This window comes from Camelus bactrianus, chromosome 16 (genome assembly GCF_048773025.1).
Source record: "Camelus bactrianus isolate YW-2024 breed Bactrian camel chromosome 16, ASM4877302v1, whole genome shotgun sequence".
NCBI lineage: Eukaryota > Metazoa > Chordata > Mammalia > Artiodactyla > Camelidae > Camelus > Camelus bactrianus.
In genome coordinates, this window is record NC_133554.1 from 58,231,019 (window position 1) to 58,256,031 (window position 25,013).

At 55.8% G+C, this 25,013-nt stretch overlaps 1 protein-coding gene across 9 annotated transcripts in view; it reads left to right on the forward strand.

Moving 5' to 3' along the window:
* The first annotated feature begins 5,012 nt into the window (after positions 1–5,012).
* RNF213 (ring finger protein 213) overlaps positions 5,013–25,013 on the forward strand; it is a 103,962-nt gene continuing 83,961 nt past the window's right edge. For 2 of the 9 annotated variants that reach the window (XM_074343889.1, XM_074343894.1), the window contains exons 1-4: positions 5,028–5,420; positions 7,790–7,931; positions 16,045–16,205; positions 21,341–21,472. In XM_074343889.1, coding sequence (XP_074199990.1) covers positions 7,802–7,931; positions 16,045–16,205; positions 21,341–21,472 — 423 coding nt within the window. In that variant the 5' untranslated portion in view covers positions 5,028–5,420; positions 7,790–7,801. Of the gene's footprint in view, positions 5,478–7,739; positions 7,932–16,044; positions 16,206–21,340; positions 21,473–25,013 lie in introns of all 9 variants that reach the window. The other 7 variants (XM_074343897.1, XR_012499680.1, XM_074343890.1 and 4 more) reach the window with 7 other exon arrangements.

Here is a 25,013-nt window from a genome sequence, read left to right on the forward strand (position 1 = left end):
AACAATGCATGGATATATGCTTAAATTATAATAAAAAAATTAATTTTAAAAAGGAAAAGAGAGGTATGGAGAACTGCCTGGAAAGAATTTGGAATTTGACGTCAGAAGATGCAGGGCTGGGTTCCAGCATTCTCTCCCGTCAGCCGGACAAGCCCTCTGAGCCTTGGTTTAGAAACCGGGCACCCACGTGACTGCTGACGACACAGTCAGTTAAGCCCTTCCTCACCACCGGCTGGCGTGGTGCTTACAGCTGACCAATGGGGCACTGATGTCACCGACACCATCAAGTTCCCTGCCTCCCCTGTAAGTGTGGCCGTGTGACTGAGATCCAGTCAGTGGCATCTGTTGTGGGTTGAATTTTGTTCTCCCCTCTGCCAAAATTCACGTCTTGAGTTCTAATCTTAAGGTCAGAAAGGACCTTATTTGGAAATAGGTTCATTGCTGGTGTAATTACTTAAGGTGAGTTCACATTTGCAGTAGGAGGAGGCCTAATGCAACGTGGCTGTGTCCTTATAAAAAGGTGAGGTTTGGTACAGACACGCATAACAGGGAGACCACCCTGTGAACATAGGGCGGACACGGGGGGGTGCTTCTGCAAGCCAAGGAGCCCCAGCCGTCACCAGCAAACCACCAGAAGCCAGCATGCAGGCCTGGAGCAGGTTTCCCCTCACAGCCTCGGAAGGAACCTGCCGACACCTGTTGATCTCAGACTTCGGTCCTCCAGAACCGTGAGGCAGCAGGTCTCTGCTGTTTAAGCTGCCCAGTCTGGGGCACTTGGCTGCAGCAGCCCTGGCAGATTGCGTGGGGAGGGTGTGTGCCACTTCCAAGCTGGCCAACAGAGCTTTCCATGCTCCCTCCTCTGAGTACCTGCCCCGTTTCTGGCCGGCTGGCATGGAGATGATCTTCTGGGGGTTCTTGGGAGCCACAGGTTGTGAGTGGCAGAGTTACGGTCAGCCGGAGTGCAGGACGGCACCTGCTGGTACCGGCCACCACTGTTACATGGGCCAAAGGCAAGCTCTGAGTGTCCACTTTTACGGCAGCTGGTGGAGCCCTGACTACACAGATGACGGCCATAGAGATAGTGCTGTCCGACAGAAACACAGCGTGAGCCCCTAGTGGAAGCCACGCGGTCACTTTAACATTTCAAGAAGCAGTATTAAAAAAGTAAAAAGAGACCGGTGAAATTAACATATGTATGTATGTAACTGATTATATCCAAAATAAATATTTTCAGAGAGAGGGAAATAGCTTAGTGGTAAAATGCGTGCTTAGCACGCACAAGGTCCTGGGTTCAATCCCTAATTCCTCCATTAAAAATAAATATTTAAAAGAATATTTTCAATAGGTGACGTGTATAAAACTTATCAATGAAATATGTAACATTATTTCTGTCATACTAAATCCCGGTGTGAATTATACGCGCACAGCACATCTCAGCCTGGACCAGCCACATGTGGAGTCTTCAATGCCACCTGTGTCTCGGGGCTGCTGTGTCCGATGATGCGGGTTTAGAATGTACAAACCTAAAATGGTTAGGAAGGTACATGTTGTCTGGGGGCTGGGCGTGTGTTTTTCTCCCCTGGAACTCGAGATAACTGCAAGAAACTCTGAAAGTCACGGCTGAGGAGGCAGCATGGTGTGGCGGGCTTGGAGGGAGCTGAATCTGAATCCAGGTTTTTCTGATTTCTCAACGCGTGCCAGGCATGCACTCTTCCACTGAGCTGTATACCTTGCCTCCCGATCTCCTTCTTGGAAGCCTCATCCAGATACTTCTGGTGATAGGCCACCAAGGCTTTGGGATGGACCACATGACCACCACCTTCACTAGCACTTGGATGTCCACACCAGCAAATCACTCCTTGCCCAGAAGCCAAACGGACTCCTGTAGTTTGTATCACAGTGTGCACAGTTCAGTCATCCCCAGGGCTTGCCCATCACCTTGATGAGGCCGTCCCGTCACGCGCAGTGCACTGCAGCTGTAGGCACCTTCCTGAGTCCGCAGACCTGCACCGACCGCGGAGGGTCCTTGGACGGCAGGGCTGCCAGTCTAGACAAAAGCTCCTCAGCGCGCGTGGCTGCAACCAGAAAAGGAAGAGTTTATATTCTTGACCCTTTGTGGCTGTGACCGCGACCTCATCTAGAAATAGGGTCTTTGCAGACATAATTAGGTAAGTTCAGATGAAGTCATACTGGACTTGGGTGGTGTCCTCGTAAGAACAGGAGACAGAGACATGCATGGTGGGAGGCGCCGTCTTGGGAGCCATGAAGCTGTTCCGTTCTGTTCTTCTCAATTCTGCCCCGCCTGCCTCCCTAACTGAGAAAGGAGCCATAGTCCTTCCTTACGGGCTGTTGTTCTGTCCGCAGTCCAAGGTGGGTGAACTCACTCTGTGCTGGCACAAGACTGAATGTTTGGTCCCCACTGTTTTAACATGGGGGCCATCTGACTCGGGTCAGCTTTTACTCCACAGCTTCCAAAGAGCACAATCCTGCCAAGAACATCCAGGCCCAGAGAGCTGGCCCCCGTCGGCCGAGCCTGACCCCGACTGAGCAGAGCCCCAAAGCCTGGTTAGTGAGCTACCTAACTGTTGAGCTTCAGCCCTGCCTTTCTGTGGGGAAAGCAGAGCTGAAATGAAGGTCTGGAGGCGGGCTGTGGGGCAGATGCAGTCCACGCCGGGAACTCCAGGCCCCTCTTGCAGGCTCTGGAGTTAATGTGAGTCTTCAGCTCCTCCTGCCTGCTCACACAGGCCCTGCTTTGAGACGGCCGGCTGGATGCGCCAGTCTGCAGCCGGGAGGTGGAGCCATGCTGCCTGGCGGGGGCTCAGCTGCGTCCCTGGGCCTCACACTTCCCTCACAGGGTCCCTTGTTCTGGCCTCTCACCACAATTACCCTCCCAGCCAAGCGTGCCTCAGAGAGCATCCTTCCTGCAGATGACTCCAGGATTACCAAGATAGGCAGCAAGGAGCAAGATGGGCCAAAATGCTGTTCTGTCCGAATCCATTCTACAGACGCTGGTGGCGGCAAGGACAGGACCAAGGACATGTCTAATGATCCAACACCCAGGGGACCAGGCGTGGTCTACTCCAGGCCTGCCAGGTGGGCAGTGGGCGGGGCTGCCTCCCCAGGGACTCCCTGCTGTGCTGCGCAGCTGACCTGGGGAATAGCGACCAGGCAGGTGTTCTCTGGGGCCCTTTGTGAACACCGGACCGGGCCAGGAAGAGAGGATGCCCACACTCAAGTGGCCGCATCTACAGCACCGTCTTTTTAGGGAGATGGAAAGCTGGAGATGATGCCACTGAAACCTTCCATCAAGTCCCCTCCTCCATGCACCCGCCACCCCACCACCCTCCTCTGCCTAGTCCGTCTCTGTCTGCTCCGGGTTCAGCGCCGCAACGTAAACTGCACCTACCACTCCCCTTGTATTTTGTCCTTTTCTGTCTTACTTTCCAAGTATGTTAGATCCCCTACGATGTCTATATATTATTTTATGCTAGACTATCATTTTTAAAAATTGTGTGCCTGTTTCCACGCACACGTTTTTTGCACTGATGCACACCAGGGAAACGGAGGGGTTTTCTCTGTGGGTATTCACCTGGCTTTTCTCTCTTTGTCTTTTTTTTTTAATTTTTAAAATTGAAGTGTAGTCAGTTTACAATATTGTGTCAGTTTCTGGTGTGCAGCATAATGTTTCAGTCATACATGGACATACACATTCTTTTTCATATTCTTCGTCTTTGATGAACTCGGTTCTTTCGGTTGCTAACCATCTTTACTGGTTTAGCTGGCATGCTGACAGGGCCACTTACAGCCAGGTTCCCAACACCTGGAGGTAGACAGTGTCAAGAACCTTTCTCTTCTTTGGAACACCTGGCAAAACAGGATGTCCACACTGACCACACCACACACTGATTTCTCCGGAAGTAGGAAGCCGAGGCCCCCTGTGGCAAGCGGGCTTCCTCTTCTGGGTGTTGAGTGTTAGAGTTCCAGTGTCACTCTGAAATCTATGCCTGGAAGCGCTTGCTACAGCCCCGGCTTCGGGCAGCTTGGCCAGACTGGACTGCACAGGCGAAGGTGGACTCATTAGAGGAGGCGATCTGACAATCCAGCCGGATTGTTCCACAGTTTCTTGAACCACAAACTAAGTGGAAGGCAGGGCAGTGACCCCCCCACCCCCAGCCCGTCTCTCTAAAGCTGGATTTTTAAAATCTCTTTCCTGTTTCATGATTCCTCTAAGCAGTGGACAAGGATGCAGAGAAGAAGGTGGAGGGAAGATACCCCGGGGCCATGAAAATGGCCTTAAAAATCCCAAAGGTGCCTCCGTTCACGGGGTCTGATCTCTCACTGGAAGAATTCTAATTCCTTAAGGTAGTGTTGGATTTTACAACTAAAGTTGCTGCACCTGGAGGTCAATGTGTTTTCTCAGGCCACATGGTGTGTTCACTCTGACAGTGATGACCATTCTGCTGGCTCTGTAGTCACTCCTGGGCACTTTGGGGCTGGCCCAGGGTTCTGAGGTACACGGCAGCAAGGTCCACAGGTTCCCACTCTGCCAGGCACAGCCGAGCTCGGCTGGCATCTCTCCAAACTCTCGCGCTGCCTGAGCTCAGAGACGCCGAGACTGAATGACAGGTAGAAGCGAGCCCTGCAAGGGGTAGGCAGCGCAGGAGGGGGCCCCAGGAAGGACAGAGCTCGCTGTTCCCAGCCCAGAGGAAGGACAGCGCGACTGGAGGGTGTGGGAAAGGAGAGGGTGGGAGAGGTGGGTGGGAACCCAGTTAATAATGATGGCTGTCCCGACGGGCGTTTTGCAGCCCGTGGGCCTGCACTAGGCTCCCAACAAGCGCTCTCAGGCCCATGCTGGTTGGGAGGGGTGAGGACAGGGAGGAGTAAGACAGACCACGTCCATCAGGCACTTTGCCTGGGGCCTGGATCACCGGCGTTTGCCCCAGTAGCAGCTCTCCAACAGCCCTAGGAGGCGGGACTATGAGCCTGACAGATGAGAAAACTGAAGACCAGAGGGAGGGGGTACAGAGGCAGGCTGGGGTGGTGGCTTCTAGGTTATCAGTTACCAACAGAGGGCGGTGTGTGGGCCGCTGGGGTCACTTAATCCACACAAGGCCTCGATGCGATGGGGCAGGTGACCTCCACTTTGCACCCGAGTGGCCTGAATCTCGGCTGAGTGACCCACCTCGTGTCCTCGGGGCTCCTCCGAGAGCCGACCCGCGCCCACAGAGGCAGAAGGCACCTCCCTGGAGGCGGGCGACTTGGCCGGGCTCCGGGTCCACTGGGGGGCGCCACTCGACGGGGAATTCCGGCCACACCCGCGCCAACCCCGCGGAGCCGGCAGATGCCGGAGGAGCCGGACCCAGGACTCGAGAAACGAAACCGCGCAGGCCCGCGGCGGTGCGGGCGCCGGAGCCGCGCAGGTGCCAGCTGGCGGGCAGGGCGGGGACGCGCCGCGCCGCTGCGGGGTCCGGGCGCAGGTCCGCTGGACGCGGGTCTCGGTGGGCGGAGTGCGGGTTTACAGGGAGGGATGCTGGGTCCCGTGAGTGTGGGGAGCAAGTGCGCGTGGGTCCGGGGTGCCCCGCGGGTCGGGCTGTGGGCCCCCTGGGTTCGAGGGTGTCTCCCGGGTCGGGGTGCGGGCCAGCGGGGCGGGGGTCCCGCGGGTCTGGGTCTGGGTGACGGCGGCCCGGCCCGAGGCTCTGCCCGGGAGCGGCGCCTGCGTCCTGATGCGCGCCGTCCGCCTGCCGGCCGCGCCGGGCCCCGCCTTCCGCCCCTTCCTGCGGCGCCAAGTTTCGGTTTCCCCGGGGGTTCCTTGTCCAACCTCCTTGTCCAACTCCGCTCTTCGGCTGCGCCCAGCAGGTGTGGGCGAGGGGCGGCCCGCTTTCTCAGCATCCCGGCGACATTCCCGGGGGCCCAGCCTCGGGCGCGGAATACTCCCCGGCCGGGAAGAGCCCGGCGCAGGCTTTGAACCCGAGCCACGCTGCCCGGGGAGCGGGCGCGCAGAGGCTGATAGCGGACGGGGACTGGCAGACCTGAGGGCCTGGGCCTCTATCTCGATGGAATCCTTCGTTGTCAGTAATTACAGCAACGGAAAAGTGATGTTGCGAAAGATACCCATATCTTTATTTCATAGTAACTTTTAGGAGAACAGCATTCACTGCCCACATCACTGCGCTTCCCAGAGTGCAGGGTTCTTCCCGGCTTACCAGGGCTGCCCGCGGTCCCGGGCCCAAGGCCAGGCTGGCACCTCTCCGATAGTGGCCTTGAGAGCCACGAGTGGGGTGCGGCCGTAGGGAGGTGGAGGAGGGCTGAGGATAAGGGCGTGTGAGGACGGTGGGGGCCACCACCTGGTTTTCTTTGGTGGTGGTTTGGGGGATGTGGCTGGGAAAAAGGGAGAAGGGGAAAGTCAGGAAGCTGATTGAATAGAGAAGTGGTGGTGCTGGCCACTCACGTCTACCCTTAGACCCCTGGTGCCCAGGAGGAACAATAGGACACTTGAGTGAGGATTTCTGATCCCTACTGTGAGGTTCCTGGCCTGTGGGGAAGCAGAGGTTGGAAGGAAGGACTTAGGAGAAGAGAGAGGCCTGGCCGGGGGAGTCACTGAGAGTCTGAGTGAGAGTGTCCAGACCACAGCGGCAGTATTGCCCGAGGCCGATGGAAGAGAGGGGGCGGTGGGGGGCAGGGCCTGGAGAAGACCTCGCATGCTGACTACTTTCGATGAGTCCCTGCAATGCTCCCCAGGAGGCCACCACCGGGGACACCAAGCTGTGGTGGCAGACGGGCACCCATGCCTCAGATGAAGTGAGGAAGAGAGTGGGACGCAAGGGCCAGCAGCAGGGCTGGAGCAGGGAAGTGGCCACCCGGGGGCCCTTTGGGTACCCTCCCAGCAGACAGAGGCGAAGGAGCCAGCTCGCCACTGCTCAGGCAGAGTTCTTGGGACTGAAGGCAGCAGGAAAGGGAGGCAGGTGGATCTCTGTGCCCCGGGAGCCAAGATGGCTGTCTCCCCACTCTCACCATGGATACACTGAACACCTTCTGGAGGCTGGGTGGTCTTGGCCTGAGTCCTGGCCTTGGCATGGCCCTGACCTCGGTTTGCTGTCACCCCCACGGAGGGTGTTTTGAGGGCTGGGTGGTCAATGAGGAAAGCACGGGTTTAGTAGGTGGCAGCCCCCGTTGTTAGGAATCTTGAGCCCTGGCTCCTAGCTGCCAGCCCTGTAGCCCTGGGCAGCCCCGTGCAGGCCGGTCCCTCCCGCAGGCTCTGACTCAGCCATTTGCTGCTAGCATTTCTGCAGAGGCACAGAGAGGCCGAGGCCCTTGCCCGGGGAACTTGGCAGGTACCTTCAGCCCATGTCTTATCTCAGGTGTTTGCACAAGCTGTGCCTCTGCCTGCCCGCCCCCCACCCCCCAGTCTGCACTCACCCGGCTCAGCTGTCCTGGCTCCCAGTCTCAGCTGGGCGGGACAGTTTTAGACTCACTGAGTGGCAGAGAGCTCAGGAGGCTGGCAGGGGGAGGCTGGCAGGCGGCGCCTGGCAGGGACAGCAGAAAAGGAAATGGGTGCTGGAGCCCCGCAGGGCTCAGACCAGGAGGGTGTTGGAAGGGGAGGCCTTGGGATGAGGCAGGCTGTGAACACCTCTGGGGAGGCGATCAGGCTGGGTTTCAGTTGAGCAGGGAGAACTTCTGGGTCGCGGTAATTTCAGTTTCACAGAAAATGAAACTGAAGCAAAGCTATGGTCACATGACAGGAGGCTGTGTATAAAGCTGGCTGCCTCGGGACACTTGCTCTTGGTTCCAGATCTTCAGGAGCATGCCAGCCTCGGAGAGTCCCCTCCCTGGAGGCATGGAATGTCGTAACTGCCGACATATCTCCAAAGAGGAAGGTGCCAAGTTCTGCAGCCAATGTGGACACAAGCTGCTCCGTGTAGCCCCCGTACCAGGTAGGGCCCTGAGGGGGCTGGGGATGCAGTGGGGGTCGTGGGGGTGGGCAGGCAGCTCAGTCCTGCCTCTCTTCCTAGAAATGGAGACTTCGGCCAGCAGGCAGCCCAGGCCAGCAGAGCAAGGTCGTCTGTGGCTAAAGAACTCTTTCTAGAAGAAGCACTTTTCTTAGAAATACAGTTTTATCTGTCCCTTTGCTGGAGGCACCTGTCACTTTTTAAAGAGTTTCAATTTCATTTCTCGAAGAGAACCTGGGGTTCCTATTCCCCTTGGGAATGGGAAGTACTAGGCTGAGCCAAGGAATCTTAGAGGATTTCAGAGGGTGCTGCCTGGAAGTGGCATCCCAGCCCACCTGGTGGGGTGAGGGGTCTTTGCGGCTTGCACAAGCCTCTTCCTGGTGAGGGGCGGCCGGTGGGCGCATGTCAGGAGAGCTGTGCCAGGCGGGCCTCACCTGCTGACTCCTGTGGTTGCTTGATTCTCTCCGCGACTGGGACCTTAGACTGTCTCCATGCCCCTCCTGGTACAAACTCAGCGTGCTCTGACCACAGGACCCTTGCACTGCCTGTTCCCTCTGCCTGGAACACACCTTTCCTCAGAGGGCAGCACAGCTCCCTATCCTCTCCTTCCAGTCTTTGCTCCACTATCTCCTCTCTGGAGGCCCACTCTGACCCTCCATCCCTTCGCTCCCCGTGCACTTCCCCAGGCGTCAGTCCTGGGAGCCCTCGGACCACCCTTGGTGGGGCTTCAGAGACCTTGGTCCTCATGTTCGCTGTTCTATTCTGAGCCTCTTGTATGTGCGTGGAACACAGTAGGTGCTTGTAGTAACTGCTGAATCAATCAAAGAAGGTGCATTTGAGTTGGGGGTGGGACGGACATCCCCAGTTCTTTGATCGTTCTTGTTTCTGCTGCATTTGTGCGAAGTGTTCACGTTACACATGCTGTCTCTGGACTGTATGAAGCATGAAGAGGTGGCGACTTTTTGTTGCTGGGTTTTTTTAATTTTCTTTACTGCTAACCTTTCAGGAGGGCTCTGGCTGAAAGTCAAACCTGAGGGTTCTGTCTTTTCTTCGGGAATACACAGGGCTCAAGGGGTCACACAATCACGCACTTTGTGGGCAGCCGAGTGTCTGTTCTCATCATCAGCTCCTTAGTCCAGGTATCAAATCGTGGCGTGGCTGAGGTCTTTGGTGTCCCGGCAGAATTTTCAACCTGCTGGGGTTCCCCACCCCTGGTCACTAGAACTGACTGGGGCCTTGGGAGGAGGGTTTTGGGGGGCCTCCAAGACTGAAAAAACAAATAAATCCAATGGGCTAACCTGTGATGTGCCTGACGCTGTGCTGAATACTGAGGGGGGAGCTGTCATCAATTCCATTTTAAGATGCCGAGAGTGAAGCACAGAGAGGTTAAGTAACTCACCCACAGTCACTCAGCTAGCAACTGGCAGAGACAGGATTTAAACTCAGGCAGGTGGCCCCGGAGCCAGAGCCTTTGCCCTGGAAGGAAGCTGCGGTTGAGGGCTTGCTGGCCTCAGCGTTATCGGGGAGGAAGAAATTTTCCTCTCCCTTCTGGTCCTTCTGGCTGGTCTCAATTAAGTTGACATGAGACAGACTAACAGGAGAAAATCAGGGCTTCCTTTGAGTCTCAGGTCCTGTGCCTGGCCCTCCAGAGACTGACCCCTTTGGGAGGGTCTCCAGGAAAGCTGGCTCCCTCTGCTTCCCTTTAATTTTGTGCGAGGGGCTTTCACAGGGCTGCTGGTTTGTTTGCCAACAGAACAGAGGAGAAAGCCGTGTCTGAGAACACAGATGTGTGGCATTTGCACAAAATGCCGTGGGCGGTAACCTTCCAGGGTCCCACCAGTCCAGGCGGGTAGGGAGAGCAGGCAGGGCAGTGGTCCACCTTGCCCAGGTCAGAGGTCACTCCAGGCCCCCAGCCCTAAGCAGGGCATGGTCACTAACCCTCCCTCTGAGCTGCTTGGCGTGTCTGCCAGCTCGAGGGCCGAAGGCCCTGAGAGCTGTTGGGGGTTGGCTGGCTTCTGGGCTGCCCACCTCTCCTCTGTGAGCGCAGTGAGCGCTGGATAGGGCCATTGTCCTTAGGGCTGGGTCACTGGGCAGGGGCAGGAACCGAGTCCTGGTCACTCAGCACCTCATCACAGGGCTGAGGACACAGATGTTGAATGGTGAGACTGCCGGGCTCCTGACCCTGATCGTTCCGAGAGCCTGGGGCTTAACGGGCCACCCCCAGCCACCCCCAGCCACCCCACCCCCACCGCTTCATGCCTGCAGTCTTGTCTGATTACTCACACCCCAGCTGAGCCTCTCTCATACAAGAAAGGAAACTGAAACCAAGATGTTGGGAGACTTGGCTGGAGCTGCTAAGGGGGTTATTTCTGCCTTTCAGCTACTTATAGGTCTGCCAGGCTGCCCAGCCCGTGACCCTGGGTGTCCTGGATGCTAGGCTGCTTCCGGTGCTGCAGGTGCGGCCCATCCCTCTGGAACTCGGGCAGCGCCGGCATCCATGGAGCCGGGAGAGGCTGCAGTGCAGCTGTCCAGAGCTGCCGGGACGCCTGGGTTGGGGCGGTCGTGGGAAGCCACGTGGATAAAGGTGTGAGAGGGGAGTGTGTGGAGAGTTCCAGGCCACCCTGGGCATAGGTGGAGGGTGGTCACCTTTGCCAGGGTGATGCTGGTGCCGTCTGACGGTGGAGCAGGGCTGATGCTCGCCTGGCCTGATGGTGAGGGCTCTTAATGCCAGCAGGTATAGCGGGCAGAGGGAAGGTGGTGGTAAGGAGCCCCTTCCCCGCTCCAAGTTCCCGGTGTTCTGGCAGGTGCCCCGAGCAATCCAGGTGGGACCTCCCCCTTGAGTGCTGGGAGGTTATTTTGTGGGGGTTTCTGGGCAATGTATTTATTCTTTTATTTTCTGTGTTTTCCAAGTGTTACTTGTCTATTGTCTCAGCAGCAGCCCGAGAGACCAGAGGAGTCCAGGAAGGGCCGGGGGCCGCTGGGGGAGCTCGAGAGGCAGCTGCCGTGGGGACAGGCCGCCCGGGATCGGGCTGTGGCAGTGGGGGGCTCACTGGCTAGGGAAGGAGCCTCCCACCTGTCCTTGCTTGTGGGCCCACAGATGCGGCCGCTTGGTTTCCATGGCTGCAGGGGAGGAAAACATCTCCGTCTTCCCTCCTAAATTCTTTGGCTGGTCTAAGAAATCGATAAAAGACAGATTAACATTTCATACGTACAGGAGCCCCATAAAAATAGGAGGCCCAGAAGGCAGCCGGGTGCCTGCAGCTTCTGTTAACGTCCAGGTCTGGGGATACAAAGGGGAGGGGAGCTCTTCGCAGGAAGGCAGAGGAGACGTTTGGAAAACTGGGGTTGCTGTGTTACGCAGATAAGTTTCTTGGTGAAAAGGCATCTCTAGTAATGGTTCTTTTCCTGGTACTGGCCCCCTTACGGATGGAAATTTCGGATGGAAAATTTGTAAATTAATTGTCTTTAGCTGAAAGTAATCCTTGAGCCAAAGTGGTGTATTTGGTGGCGCTCACTGCCCCTGCCCCCGGGCCACCTGGAGGTGGGAGGATCGGGGGCTGGCAGCGCTGTGTTCTTTGGGGTGGCTGGTTTTGTTTTGTCTTCTAATTGCGGTAAACCATTTAAGACGTATGATGGAAGAAATTTTCACAAACTATGGCCCAGGGAAGTCGTTCGAGCTTACACCTGACTCAGCCTGAACTTTGTGTGAACTTGACCGGCCTGACTCATGTCCTGACAGACAGACGTCACGCGTGTGCTTTAACCATTAAAGACCCCATTCTAAAGATAAGAATAAATACCTCCCTCTCCGTGGAGTCCATGTCAGCACCCCCCAGGCTGAAGGCTCCCCTCCCAGAAATCAGGGTCACGCGGCCTTGCTGTATGCATGCTGATCTTGAAGGGAGGGGCCCCTGCCCTCCGAGCTGCTGCCAGGCTGCCTCCCGGGCTGGATGGATAGTTCTCGGTTCGACTTCAATAAAACTCTCTTCTCCTCCTTGTTATGGATTGGTTATTCGCGTTAACACTCAAAACTTAGCCATTTTAACCATGTTTAAGTGCACAGCTGAGTGGCACTAGGCACGTTCACAGTGTAGCGCAGCCGTCACCCCCACCCGTCTCCAGAACCTCTTCATCTTCCCAAACTGGAGCTCTGTCCCCATCAGACACTTGACTCCCCTCCCTTCCCCGGCCCCTGGCACCCGCCATCCTGCTTTCTGTTTCTTTGAATTTGACTGCTCTAGGGACCTCATATAAAAGCTTGAAGCATGCGTTACTTTCTTTAGTCTTCAGGGCAGGGCAGCTGCAGCCCCCATTTTCCAGCTGAGGGCGGGGCCGGGGTTGCTGGGGCTCCCAGCTGGCTGGTGGCCGACCCAGGGGTGCATGCGCTGCAGACCCAGGGCTCATTAGGGAGCCTCGGCCTTGGCGTCTGTGCGCCTGACTGATGTAGCTTGAACTAATTTCCTAGCAGTGATTTGGGCTTGCCTGTGAGGCCCCTGCCCTCCTCCCCATTCATGTGCTGATGAGCCATTGACCGGATTTGGGGATCTGTCTGAAGGCCCTCTCAGCTCTCTCTGGATACCTGTGTGTCTGTTTGCCTGCACGCACAGCTGTTTCGCAGCGCCGCTGCGGGGGAGGTCATGCTGCCCCGCGTGCGTGCGCCTGGCGAGCCCGTGCCCCACCTGTCGGGGGACAGCGGTCTGCTCCGCCTGCAGGGTCTTTGAGGTTCACTTCCAGCCATGCCCGCTCTAGCTCTGGGCCAGTCGGAAAGGTGGAAATGGTACCTCTTGGTTTCACTTCCTTGATTGGTAGAGAAGCCAAGTATTTTTTCTTTTCTGTTCTTTGTTTCTTTTTTATATATGTATTTATTGAAGTACAGTCAGTTTACAGTGTTGTGTCAGTTCCTGGTGCACAGCACAGTGCTTCAGGCACACATGAACATATGAATATTCGTTTTCATATTCTTTTTCACCACAAGTTACTACAAGATATTGAATATGGTTCCCTGTGCACTACAGTAGAAACTTGTTGTTCATCTACTTTATACATAGTAGTGTGTATCTGCAGATCTCGAACTCCCAATTTATCCCTTCCCACCCCATTCCCCCTGGCAACTGTTTGTTTTCTATGTCTGTGAGTTCAAGTGTCTTTTCAAGGGTTAAGAGCTGACTTGTAATTCTTCTTCCTTGAACTACCTCTTACTTGCCTTTGGGAAACTGTCTTTTTTAGATTATTTGTACTGATCTTCACAGGCACTGGCTGTTGATATTGGAGGTGACCAGGAGGACTATGCGAGGTGCACACACCCGTGTCCAGACAGAGGGGCTCCGGTCTGCACACGTCTCTGCGTCTTTCCCAGTTCCCCGCAGCCCTGCTTTGTCCTTGGGTGGCTGCCCTCTCAGGGGCAAACTGGTCCGACAGTTTCTGAGCGCCGAGCATAGGGTCTGTTTGACTGAGAGGAAGGAGCTGATGGGTCAGAAACCCCAGGGACCAGCCCTGGGGCCGGGTTGTCCCGCCGATCACCGGTGCCGGGGAAACGCCAGCTTCTGATTGGACCAGGCTAGTGGGGGGCCGCCCCCGCTGTGGAGGCTGGAGGAAAGGAGAGGGGTCAGGATGCCCCGTTTGTCACCAAGGGCAGCGGCCCGGGCTGTTGTGCCTTACGAATATCCTCCCAGCTTTGTTTAGTTCTTTGGCCTTAAGGATCATAGTGTGTTTGTAGACGTCCTGTTAATGAAAATCATCCAGTGAATGGGTCCTGAGGGCTTGTGTGTTCCAGGAACAGGGAAGTCCAAGGAGAACAAAGCCACGGCTGCCTGCCTTCCTGAACTTACAGAGAAGGGCGGTGGTGATGCAGGAAAACGGACGTGGGGCGTTAGGAGGGCCTAGTCCCAGGTCTCTGCTGAGCCCCTGGCACGTGCCCCGCCAGGTGTGGGTCCTTGGCTTCGTGCAGGAAAGAATTCAAGTGCGAGCCACCGTTGGGTAAAGGGAGGTTTATTTAGAGAGACACACACTGCATAGAGTGTGAGGCAAGAGAAAGGCCAGGAAAGAGGTGTGGGAATTGGGTGCTCAGGTTGAAGTGAAAGTAGGCACACACTCCACAGACAGAGCGCGGGCCGTCTGCAAAGGGGAGAGAGAGCGCCAAGGGCCGCTAGGCTGGTGGTGTCAGTTTTTATGGGCTCAGTAGCTTCACACGCCTACAGGTGGGACCATTCCAACTGCCCTGGGGAGGGGGCTGGGATTCCCAGGACTTGGGCCACCGCCCATCCTCTGGCCTTTTGCGGTCAGCCTCGGGGCTGTCATGGCTCCTGCTGGCGTGTTATTCGATCACCTGTTACAATGAGCATACAGTGAAGCTCAAGGTCCGCTAGAAGTCAAACCTCTTAATCCTCAAGGCCAACTGGGAGGTGAATCTTCCACCATTTTGGTGTTAAATTGCTGTCATTTCTTGAGTGGCTGTGTCCTGCCCCCTTCCCTCCTGTCTCGGTGATAAGACTGGGAGAGGCCCTGGGGCTTGGGGCTCAGGCTAAGGGAGGCTTTTAGGCGGATAAACCACCTGGAGTTGAAGGAGGAGTAATGAGATGGCCACACTTAGGCTGACAGACTGCTTGTTCTTCTGCTCGCCCTGAGAACGGCCACACACCTCACCGGCCAGCTGCTACTCGCAGCTCCAGGCCGAAGCTATTGATCTTACTGTTTGTACTTTATTCCGGTCGTTGAAAGTGATCATCCTGCTTGGCCTCTGAGTCCTTCTCCAAGGACAAGGGCACAGGACTGTAACCTTGCAAAACAGCCTGAATTGCCAAGAAGACCACACCTTGAGTGCTTAGATTCTAGCCTCTGCAGAACTGGTCGCCTGGAGGCATCATGACGCTGCTCTAAGTCTTCTGATGAGAAAGTGATTCTGTTGCCTGTTTCGATGCTTTACTGTCTGAGCTGTGGCTGTGTACCCACCCCACCCCATCCCCAAGGGGGTGCACAGTGTTGAAGGCAGCAGCCTGCTGGGAGTCCCCTTTGCCCAGCGAGGTAATAAAGCTCCCTCTTTTCTTCTAAGCTCCAAAACCCGGGCTCTGAGTCATTTGGCTTGTCAGGGACGGGCCGATCTTTCGGCAGCAGAGTGTGTGTGTGTCTGTGGCGGGCGGGGGGTGGGCACTGAGACCCTGATTGGAAAATGGAGGCCCCTGAAGGGCTCCTTGTGGGCGGTGGGGTCATTGTGTCAGGCACTCGGTGCTGTATTGATGACGGCTCTAAATGAGGTGTGATTCTGGAAGCAGGCCAGCCCCCAGGGTACACAGATGGCCAGGGAGGTGTTGGGAGACCCCAGAGAGAAGGGCTGAGAATGGGGCACCCACCCCTGAGGAGAGAGAGGAGCTGCTTTGGGGAAGGAGGGACGCGTGGCCATTCCGTTTTGGAGCTCTGCAGACGTCAGGGTCCGGGTGGCTGTGCTGACGGGGACACAGGGAGGTGCTGGACATTCAGAGCCCTCGCTCTCTTGCTGGGTTGGGGCCAGGATCCCGGGTCCCTCGTGCCCACCCGACAGAAGAAGTTGTCCAGGTTCGTTACTGAACGCAAGCGCGTGCTCCTGACACACAGGGAGGCCGAACACACGGAGACGTCAGAGTTTGCAGCAGAGAAAGGTTTATTGCAGGAGGATGGGCAGCTCGTGCAAAAATGTCCCTGAAGTCCCCAGAGGGTTTCAGCTGCACAATTTGTAAAGGCCGGCTGAGAGGTGGGCTTCCTACGGTGTGTGATCACCTGCACACAACTCTCTGATTGACGGTGATCAATCCTTAGGTGCCGGAAGGTCTGGGGGCTGAGTGCTCAGGATCATCAAGTAGTTAACTGCCATTTCCTGGTGGTTTTAGCATCTGAAAAACTCTGGAAATATGCATCAGACAGTTATCTGGGTCCTTCCGAGAGGAGCTGCAGCAGAGGCTATGGGGGAGGGGTCTGTCCCGGAGAGGCCCCTGGGTCCTGCTGGGTTACCTGCCCCACCTGGAGCAGGAGAGGACTAATCCTGGACAACGCTCGAGGGAGGAGTCCGAGTCTTCCTTCCTGATGTTCACTTTTCCGAGATGTGACCCATGTGCATCTGCCTTTGTAGATTCTGAGAACAACCTCAAGGCGACATCGGCCCCAAAGGGAGAGATGGAGGGTGGACAAGAGCTGATGGAGGACAGCAGCTCTTTCTCATCCCTGGGCTCAGATGATTGGCAAGAAGCCCCAGGCAAGCCCTGTTCGGAAGCCTCCTGGCAAATCCAGACGGTGAGTGCCCGGCCCCTGGGGAAGGGGGTCTGGGAGGAGCGGTTCTGTCCATCCGTGCTCTGCAGGGACGCTCTTTCCTGCTGTGGTTTCCTCGGTGGCTGAGCGAGATCCCCACGTCCGTATGTCCTCTCCAGGACGGCCTCCCTTCCCTGCTGTCCAGCCCCTTGGCCCCTGCGCCCTGGGCTGTGGCACAGCTGCCTCCTCGTGCCTGATTCCTTGCAGGATCCCTGTGTTCTTGCCGCTCTGGGGCCCCACCTCTTCCTCCTAGCAGACTCAGCGCGCGTGTCTGCCAGAAGCTGGGGCTAGGCAGGGTCTCGGTGCCTGAGCTTCTGCCATGTGGGTGTCTGGCTCTTCTCTGGGCCTTTTGCATGGACTGTGCAGGCCCTGAGGTGCCTCCAGTCTCCAGGGGAAAGTCGGATAGAGGGTGCTGGGGAAATGCTGCCAGCCAGACGCTCTTCTTCAAAGAGGAGCCGAATCCTGTCTCTCTGTGACGGTCAGACCCCAAGAGAGCCTCTCCTAAGGGACCCAGGCTGGAGCCCAGGTGAGGCTTGCAGGGAGTTACCTGGACAGATTCAGGGAGGATGGTGGGGGAGAGGTCCCCGCGCCAGAGTCCAGCCTGTCCACACGCAGACGGCCGTGTCTGCTCCCAGGTCTCCTGCAGGACTGACCAGGACAGTATCTCTTTGTCTGGGTGGGCTGGTGTCCTGTCTGGTCCTCAGTTGTTCCCTGTGGCTGGTGGGGCGGGAGGTGCTGCGGCGGCTGTGTTTGTGCACACTTGTGAGTGTGCGTGTGTGGTAGGTACATGCGTGTGTGCGTGTGAGTGTGCGTGTCCTGCCCCTCGGACAGTAGTCTCCAGAGCAGCATGGCCAGCTCCGAGCCTGGGCCATGAGGGACACTGAAAATTTGGGCAAATTCTCGAAGTGGATGTCAAGGAACACAGACCGTTAGGAGGTGAATGCACGTGACACTGCGATTGAAAATGGTATGGAGCCCAGCAGGATTAGGGCTTTTTTTTTTTTTTTAATGAAGGGGCGGTAATTGGGTTTATTTATTTATTGATATTTGGAGGAAGTACTGGGGACCAGGACCTTGTGCATGTTGTCGACTGAAATAAATGCACAACCTGAAAGATGAGAGTTATGTTTTCTTTGGCGGGAGGACTCTGAGCCACGATGACAGCCTCTCGGATGCTCCGAGGGACTGCTCCGAAGAGGTAGGGGAGGGGCTCGGATATACAGGAGCTTTACAACACAGAGCAGGTAGTTGGAACAATAAGATTGCTTTTTATCTAAAGAAAAACAGGCATCTCAAGTTAAAGAATTTAGCACTTTTCTCTGTGTGGGAGGAAGCAAACATTTGGGCTCACTGAATTCATTCGTTTGACAAGCACCTAGCTATGGAAGGCCAGTATCTTGTCCTTGATTATTCTGAGTCCCCTCAGAGGGCACCACTGTGAGTGGCTGCAGAGGCCGGGCTGCAGGCTTGTCTTCACTGCTGGGGGGGGGGGGCGGGTGTGTGGCAGCGGCTGAAGACTTGATGGCTTCAGCGTTCTTCGTTTACTGATATGGTTTGCAGTATTTTTCGTTCACAGTGCCAAGCATGTGCTCTACCACTTGAGCTATACCCTCCTCCTCCGGGGCTTTTTTTTAAAAACCTTGATAGCATATGTTTAAGGCTCTATTGGAAGAAAAAAAATGAGCAAAAAATAACTAAGACAACTGTGAAAAATAAAAGCCTTGAGTGGGACTTGCTGTACTAGACAAACAAAAACATGTTACAAAGCCAGTCATTAAAACAGCGAATCCTGGGGGGATCAGCGTACTGGACCGACTACCCAGAAACAGACCTTGACATGTACAAAGCCAGCTGGAGAAAATATACATGGATATTTGTCTGACCCACGGATGGAAAAAGATTTTCTAGTAATTAAAGCGAAGTAGAAAAATATAAACAAAACATCGGTGTACTTGACTCTCGAAGAAGTCTTAAGTTAAGACAACTGAACACCTCACATGAGAAGCACAAATGAAGGGCAAACAATTTAAGAACTGTACGGAGAAAAGATTTGTATTTACCTACAAATTTTTTTAGCAAAGAATGAGGCGCCTCAATATGTCAAAAGCTCTTAGAAATCAAGTACAAAACAGAAATCTCCCCAAGAGAAAAACGGGCCACAACAGATACTGCAGACCATTTAGAAGATCGAAATGCCACTAAAGGCATGAATGTCCCACGTCTGAAATCACACACTGAAAATTAAAAGAGCTTCAGGGTTGTATATTAAGCCTATCAAACTAAAGAACCGGTTTATTTATCTATTTTTATATCTAGTGGCTAAAAATTGCGAGTCTCAAACTCCTAAACTTACCCCTTTAATGAAAAAGAGTATGAAAACAAATGTATGTATGTGTATGTGTGGCTGGGACACTGCGCTGTGCACCAGAAACTGGCACATTGTAACTGACTGTACTTCAATTAAAAAAAAAAAAAAAAAAGGACTGATTTAAAGCCAGCGTTTGTAGCCATGGGACAGGGTTTCTCCCTGCGAGTGAGAGTCATGCGTTGGGGCCACCCAGCAAGGCAGGTGCCTTTGACCTGCTGTTCTGCTGTTCTGATTTTAGTGTAAGAAAATAACCTCAGAAAGGCATGTGAGGGTTCAGCAGAGGATTTCAGTACAGCCTCAGTGTTTCATGGCCAGACATTGGAGTCCACCTAAATATTCCACCCTGAGGGTGTCATGTGTATCATTCTTGTAGCAGGAAGCACGGTGGCCTCCAACTGTTACTTCTGTCAGAGATTAAAGATGTGAGGGAATTCTTTTTTTAATGTTCTTTACTTTTTTTAATTGAAGTATAGTTGATTTATGGTGTTTCAGGTGTACAGCAGAGTGATTCTGTTGCACGTATGTGTCTGTTCTTTTCCAGATGCTCTTCCCTTGTAGGTGGTCACAGACACTGAACACAGTTACAGTAGGTCCTTGTTGTTTACCAAGATGTGAGGTAGGTAGATAGACTTAACTGAGTGACGTCAGCAAACAAGGCAGAGAAGGGAACTCCAAGGGCCTGTCCCCCCAGAGAAACACCCCAAAAAGTGAGCAGAGCTGTAAGAAAAAGCTTTATTGGAACTCTGGAAAGTAGCCCAAGGTTTGCAGTAGCCAGGCAAGTGCAGGATCAAGAAAAGGGCTTGGCCGTAGGAGAGCTCTGAGGTGCTGCGACTGAGCCGTGCCCTCCCCTCCCGCGGGCAGGGGGTCTCAGGATGTAGGCTGGTTCTGGTGTTCTGACGTGGGCTCCCGGCTCCAGAGGGGCCGAGCAGACCTGTCGCCAAGGAAGTGTGCTTGTCTGTTATGACCTGTCTGGGGGTTCCCGGAAGGAATGTCCCTTATCTGGAACTAACTCTCTAAGGATGGAAAAGCAGCTGTGCGGAGGGTGTCCCTCAAAAGCGCTGAAGGCGGATGGAAAGGTCCTGTCTGCCTGGTGGAAGGTGCCAGCTGGTGTCACCAGCAGACATGCTGGAAGCCTGGGGTGCAAAGCCAAAGGTTCCTCTGGGGAATAAGATTTTGAAACGGCTGCCACAATTGGTGGGCAGGGAATCTAGAGAAAGCCACACGGATGCACGGGCTCCTTCTGGAGGGACGAGAACGTTTGAATTAGACGGAAGTGACGGCGGTGTGGCGCTAAAAGCCACTGAGCTGTGCGCTTTGAGGTGGTAATTTCAGGTTAGGTTGCGACCTTTACCTCAGTATGAGAAACCTGCATAGTATTGTCACAGAGGGGATCTAAGAACAGAAGCCTGAGTGTGCACGTGCCCATACAGGACAGGAGGGCAGAGGCAGGGAACAGAGGAGCGCTGGTGGCGTTGTCTGTGATCAGCTCACAGGGGCTCCTGGGACCAGTCCCAGTCCCTGCAGTGGCCCTACGTAACCCCGACAGGGAGTGGTGTGCGAGTTGTCGGAAGGGCCTGCGACGTCCTGACAGCAGTGGGAAGCCGCGCAGGGGAGCCAGGGAAATGGCCAGAACCAGGCCCCAGGCCACTGGACTGGCCTCCTCCCAGCCCAGCAGTCATGGCGTGGGTGCGGGGTGTCGGGGTTTCAGGGCCGGTGGGGCGCTCCCGTCCTGCCTGCCCTTTCTTTGGTGGCCCTTTGATGCTGACTAGCTGGGTGGCTTTGCTGGTTCTTGCTTCCTCTTGAGAGCCTGATGGATTGATTCCCCACCCCCACCCCCCGTCGCGTTAGCGCCCCACCCACCTTCCCCACGAGGAAGAGACGCGCTGGATGGAGCCGCCCAGGGCTGGGGGGTGGGGTGCTTTGTGCCTGAGCCCTTCTTACCCACGGGGCTGTGCCAAGTGCCTCTCAGAGAATTCCTCTTGCACGCAGACTGTCTTCCCTGCCTGACACTCCATCAGAGGCTGGTGGCCTTCCCCCAGTGCCTCCCCTGAGGGCAGTGCCCGCCTGAGGCCCCATCTGGGAGGCCCAGGTCCTCCATGGACCCACGTCCAAGGGCCTCACAGACCTCTCTCCTCATCCGCAGCAGCCGTGGTACAGGAGCTGGGCCTTGGTTTTGGGCCCAACTGCCCTGTTACTGGGCCCTGGCTCTGCCCTGTCTTGCCTGGTGGCCTGGGGCACATTAGCAAGGCCCTCTGGGCTCATTGCTTCCTCAGACGAGGAGGAGGCAGGAGGGAGGAGGGGATGATACAGGGCCGGCTCTGTACCTCCCAGGGTGCACCATGCCCGGCATGGCCCCCACCCAACCCCCATGGTTCCCGAGAGGCCCGGAGACCTGGCCTCAGGTGCTGGGCTGCCTGCCCCTTCCAGGAATGTCCCCACAGCTGCCCAGACATTGGGATGGAGCTTAGGGAACCAGGCCCCAGGCTTGCTTGCACACTTGCAGGCACCAGCTCCAGCGTGGGGCAGTTCGCTTACACGGATTTGCTCCATGCGCCCACCTGCAGGAGCCCCTTCTTGGGTTCCCTACACCCGGGACCCTCTGCCTGCTGAGCCTGGATGCCCAGAGGAGCTGGGGAGCTGGCTCAGCCCTAGCACGAGGGCAGCCCTGCCTGGGGCCTGAGTGAGGAGTCCGTTAGGTTCCGCTGGAGCGGTGCTCGTGGTCACCCTGCCCTGTCTGAACATGTTTCAACAGGGAGTTGCTTCAGAGGGTTTTGTAGATGCAGGAGACGGCACATCCGATGAGCTGGAGGCGGCCAGTTCCTCTCCCTGCAAAAGAAGAAAAGAGGATGCAGCCCTGTTTGAGGTCGCTGACGCCGCCGAGCAGGTAGTTTGCCTAAGTGGTGGAACACGTGCCTCCCGCCAAGGCTTGCATGGGAACAGCCCACGCCCTCCCTGACTGCTGTCGGCTGGCGGGCGGTGCGCCTCCTGCATACCCGGACTGGTCTACGCGGTAGCTGTTGCCTCTGTGTTTGGCTCTTGTGATGCTGAGATGTTCTGCTGACATTAAATTTCAGCTTTATTGTGTGTGACCCCCATTCCGCCATCCATCTTTTTATTTATTTATTTTTTTAGGGGGTAATTGGACTTATTTACTTATTTTTAGAGGCGGTCCTAGGGGTTGAACCCAGGACCTTGTGCGTGCTAAGCATGCGCCCTGCCACTTGAGCTGTACCCCATTTGTTATTTATTTGGCGACTGTCTCCTTTGGCACATGGGAAAACTCATCCCGAAAGCTCCACAGGCTGCGCAGGAGTCTTTTAACGGAGAAGAGCGGGGGCCCGGGTCTCCCCTGGGCCAGGCTCAGCCTCTGCTGGGGCCTCTGCAGGACCCCCTCCCTCCTGGGGAGCTGCGGCCGCCAGGGCCCGGGGCCGTGGGCCTCTGTTCTGCACTCTGGCTGTGTAGCTGGAGCTGCTGACTTCAGTGTTTGGTTTCTGGAAGCTCAAGTCCTGACTTCTTTCACTTTCTGTAGCCTTTGGGGAGTATTGTGGGCTTCACGAACAGTGTCAAAATGGAAACTAAGCTAATACTTGTCCTGAAAGTGTTTTTGCTCATGAGGAAAACCAGCGAGGCCTCAGACCCTGAGGAGCAATGTTTGCGGAGCCTAGTTGTAGTCTTTCACAGAGTGCAGACTCTCTCCTGAGTCAGGTGGCCACTGACTCATTTAAGAAAGATTTATGGAGCAGCAGCTGCCAGCGGGGCACCAGGTATGGGCTTTGCCTCTGGGCTTGAGTCTGTCGATCAGTTGAGAGCAGAAGCACCTTGTAAATACAGCAGACATCAGCGCACGAGCTGGAATTTCAGACGGAAACGCGGGGAGGGTGAAGAGCTCATTCATCACCTACCAGCACAGGAAAGCCAACCTGCGAGTAAAGTTTCCCCGAGGAGAGGGTTCGTAGCATGAAGAGGCCAGTGCTCGGTTCAGATTTGCACATCCACTTAGCCAGTTAGCGTGTAGACGTAGCACCGCTCCCAGCAGGTTTGGTTTGGGGTTGTTTTTGTTTGTTTGGAAATTGACAAAAGATGATCTCAGGTCCATCTGGGGTGGAAGCTGGCGAGAGTTCCTATAGAGAAAAGCTGAACAGTCAGTGGGAGATTTGACACCAAAATGTGCTGTGAGCTGCAAACATAGCGACACAACAACCTGACGGAGCAACAGGCACGCAGCGGGGAGCACCCGGACCCACGTGTGCACGCGTGCGGCAGTTTAGCTCCTGATGAAGGTGGTGTCACGAATCTGAGAGTCGAAGCTGTGTTGAGTGAGGGGTGTCTGAGCCACAGCTCACCATTTGGAAAAAGCAACTCTACGCAAACTCAACCCTAAAATAGATACCAGATGGGTTCACTATTTTAATGTGAAAGACACCCTGGAAGATCTAGAAAACAGAGGCGACTGTTTATCAAAGTAGACACTCACAAGCTTCACCGGAACACCTGTGTGAATGCTGACGTGGCCGTGTGGGTATTCCAGGTTCTGGGTCCCGGGGGACCACTGGCGACTGTGGGAGGCAGGTGGCTGGAAGACTGCAGTGAGCGACAAAGGGTTCACAACTGCAATGCCTAATTAGTCCTTTCAAAGAAAGAAGACATCAGTGCGCTAGCGGAACAATCGGCATCAGAGGCAGTTCACAGGAGACGAGGAGAGCGGGCAGGGAGCCTGGGGGAGAGCTCGCCCAGAAGGGTGAGCAGAGGAGAGGCGCACCCACCTCCCCGGAGCCGCACGTTGCCTCTGATGGGTGGGGTTTGATTTGTGTTAAAAGAGGGTTTGGGCTGGTGGCTGCTGCCCCAGGTGATGTGAAGCCCACCGGTTTGCTGTTTGGGGGCTGGGCTGTGGTCTGGGGTCCACGCGGAGGGCTGTTATCGTGGTGTCACCCTCTCCCCCAAAGGTTGTCTTCCAGGAACTGGGGCACGTCCCTCCAAGGGTCCTTCCGGCATTTACACAGCCACACCTCCCAGGCCCTCCAGGTTCTGCAGGGTCGCCCACCTCGCTGTGGCGGGAGCTTCATTGTTTCTTCCCTGCTGACGGTGCCCCTCCTTCTGGAAGGCAGGCCTGATGCAGGTTCCCTGGGGAGGACGGCGGGCACCTGTCCGCAAGGTCCGAGGCTTCCTGCCACCCCCTGTGATGCCCCGAGGGATGAGCACCTGCCACGCTGGCCCCCCCCTCCGTGAGATGCCACGACACAGCGGTCTGGTGCCCTGAGGACACTGTGGCCCAAGTACGTCTACCAGAGCCTGACGTCTGATGCCACCAAGGCTGTTAGAACATTGCTTACCTTGACTTACTTGGGGCTACTTTAAAGTTTGAGCATTTTAACCATTAGGAATATTTCGGTTGCAAAAAGTTGAAACCCTGACCCAGGTTAATTAATATGATGAAGAGAATTGTCACTCACATAACTAAGAAATCCTCGGGGAGACCTGGCTGCAGGAAAGGCTTTATCCAGGCACCTAGAGGATGTTCCTGAAGTCCAGGTGTCCCTCTGTGTCTTCGCACTGCCCTTCTCATGTCAGTTAGCTCCGCAGCCTCTCAACCGCTGTTCCAACACTCTGGACCTTTCCACAGCTATTCACCTCCCACTGCATTGTGCAGGGGCCAAAAGAATGCCACCTCTGGGGCCCCTGGAGAGAGAAGAGGAAGCATCCCTGAGGGGAAGCTGCCTTTGATTCTGAGTGACTCTGATTGGGCCATTGGCTGGGGTGAGGCTCACCCTGGGGCTGGAGTAGAGTTAATCCTGCTTGAACCGCTTGGCTGAGAACGGGAGGTTCCAGGGACCGTTTCCTGGAGTCGGGTGGGAGGGTGGGAGCAGGACACCAGGCAGCGGGGAGGCAGGGATGGTCTGAGCACCTCTCCGAGGCTCTGGAACTGGTCCAGTCAGGCCCCCAGCAAATCCAGCAATCCCGCGGTTCCTTGGGCAGAGATTCTGCTGCATCTGTTTCCTGACAGTCTCTCACTTCCTCCTCCCGGTCCCTGTGGTGGAGTCGTGGTCGCCTTTGCAGCTGGCTAGCGTGTAAGGGAGGGGCCGGCACTGATCCTAGTGACACCTGTAGTTAGGGGCAGCCTGAGCTTTCTGGTTCCCATCCCAGGTTCTTTTCTCTTGTTGCTTCTGCCATGCCACACCTGAAGTTTATAGAAAGGACCCCCCACCCACCCCCGCCCCGCTGAAGCATTGCCCACGTGCGTCTGCCTGGTTCTACAAAAGAGACGATGGAAGCTGAGAAAGGTTACTTGGGTCTGGAGAGGGCGGGAGGGAAGGCTGCCGGGGGGCTCGGGCACTGCCTGCGGGCTAGAAGGACGTGCTTGATCAGAGGCCGGGTGGAAAGGTGCCGCGGTCCTTGCACAGCACTGCTGTCAGTGCAGGCGGGGCCAG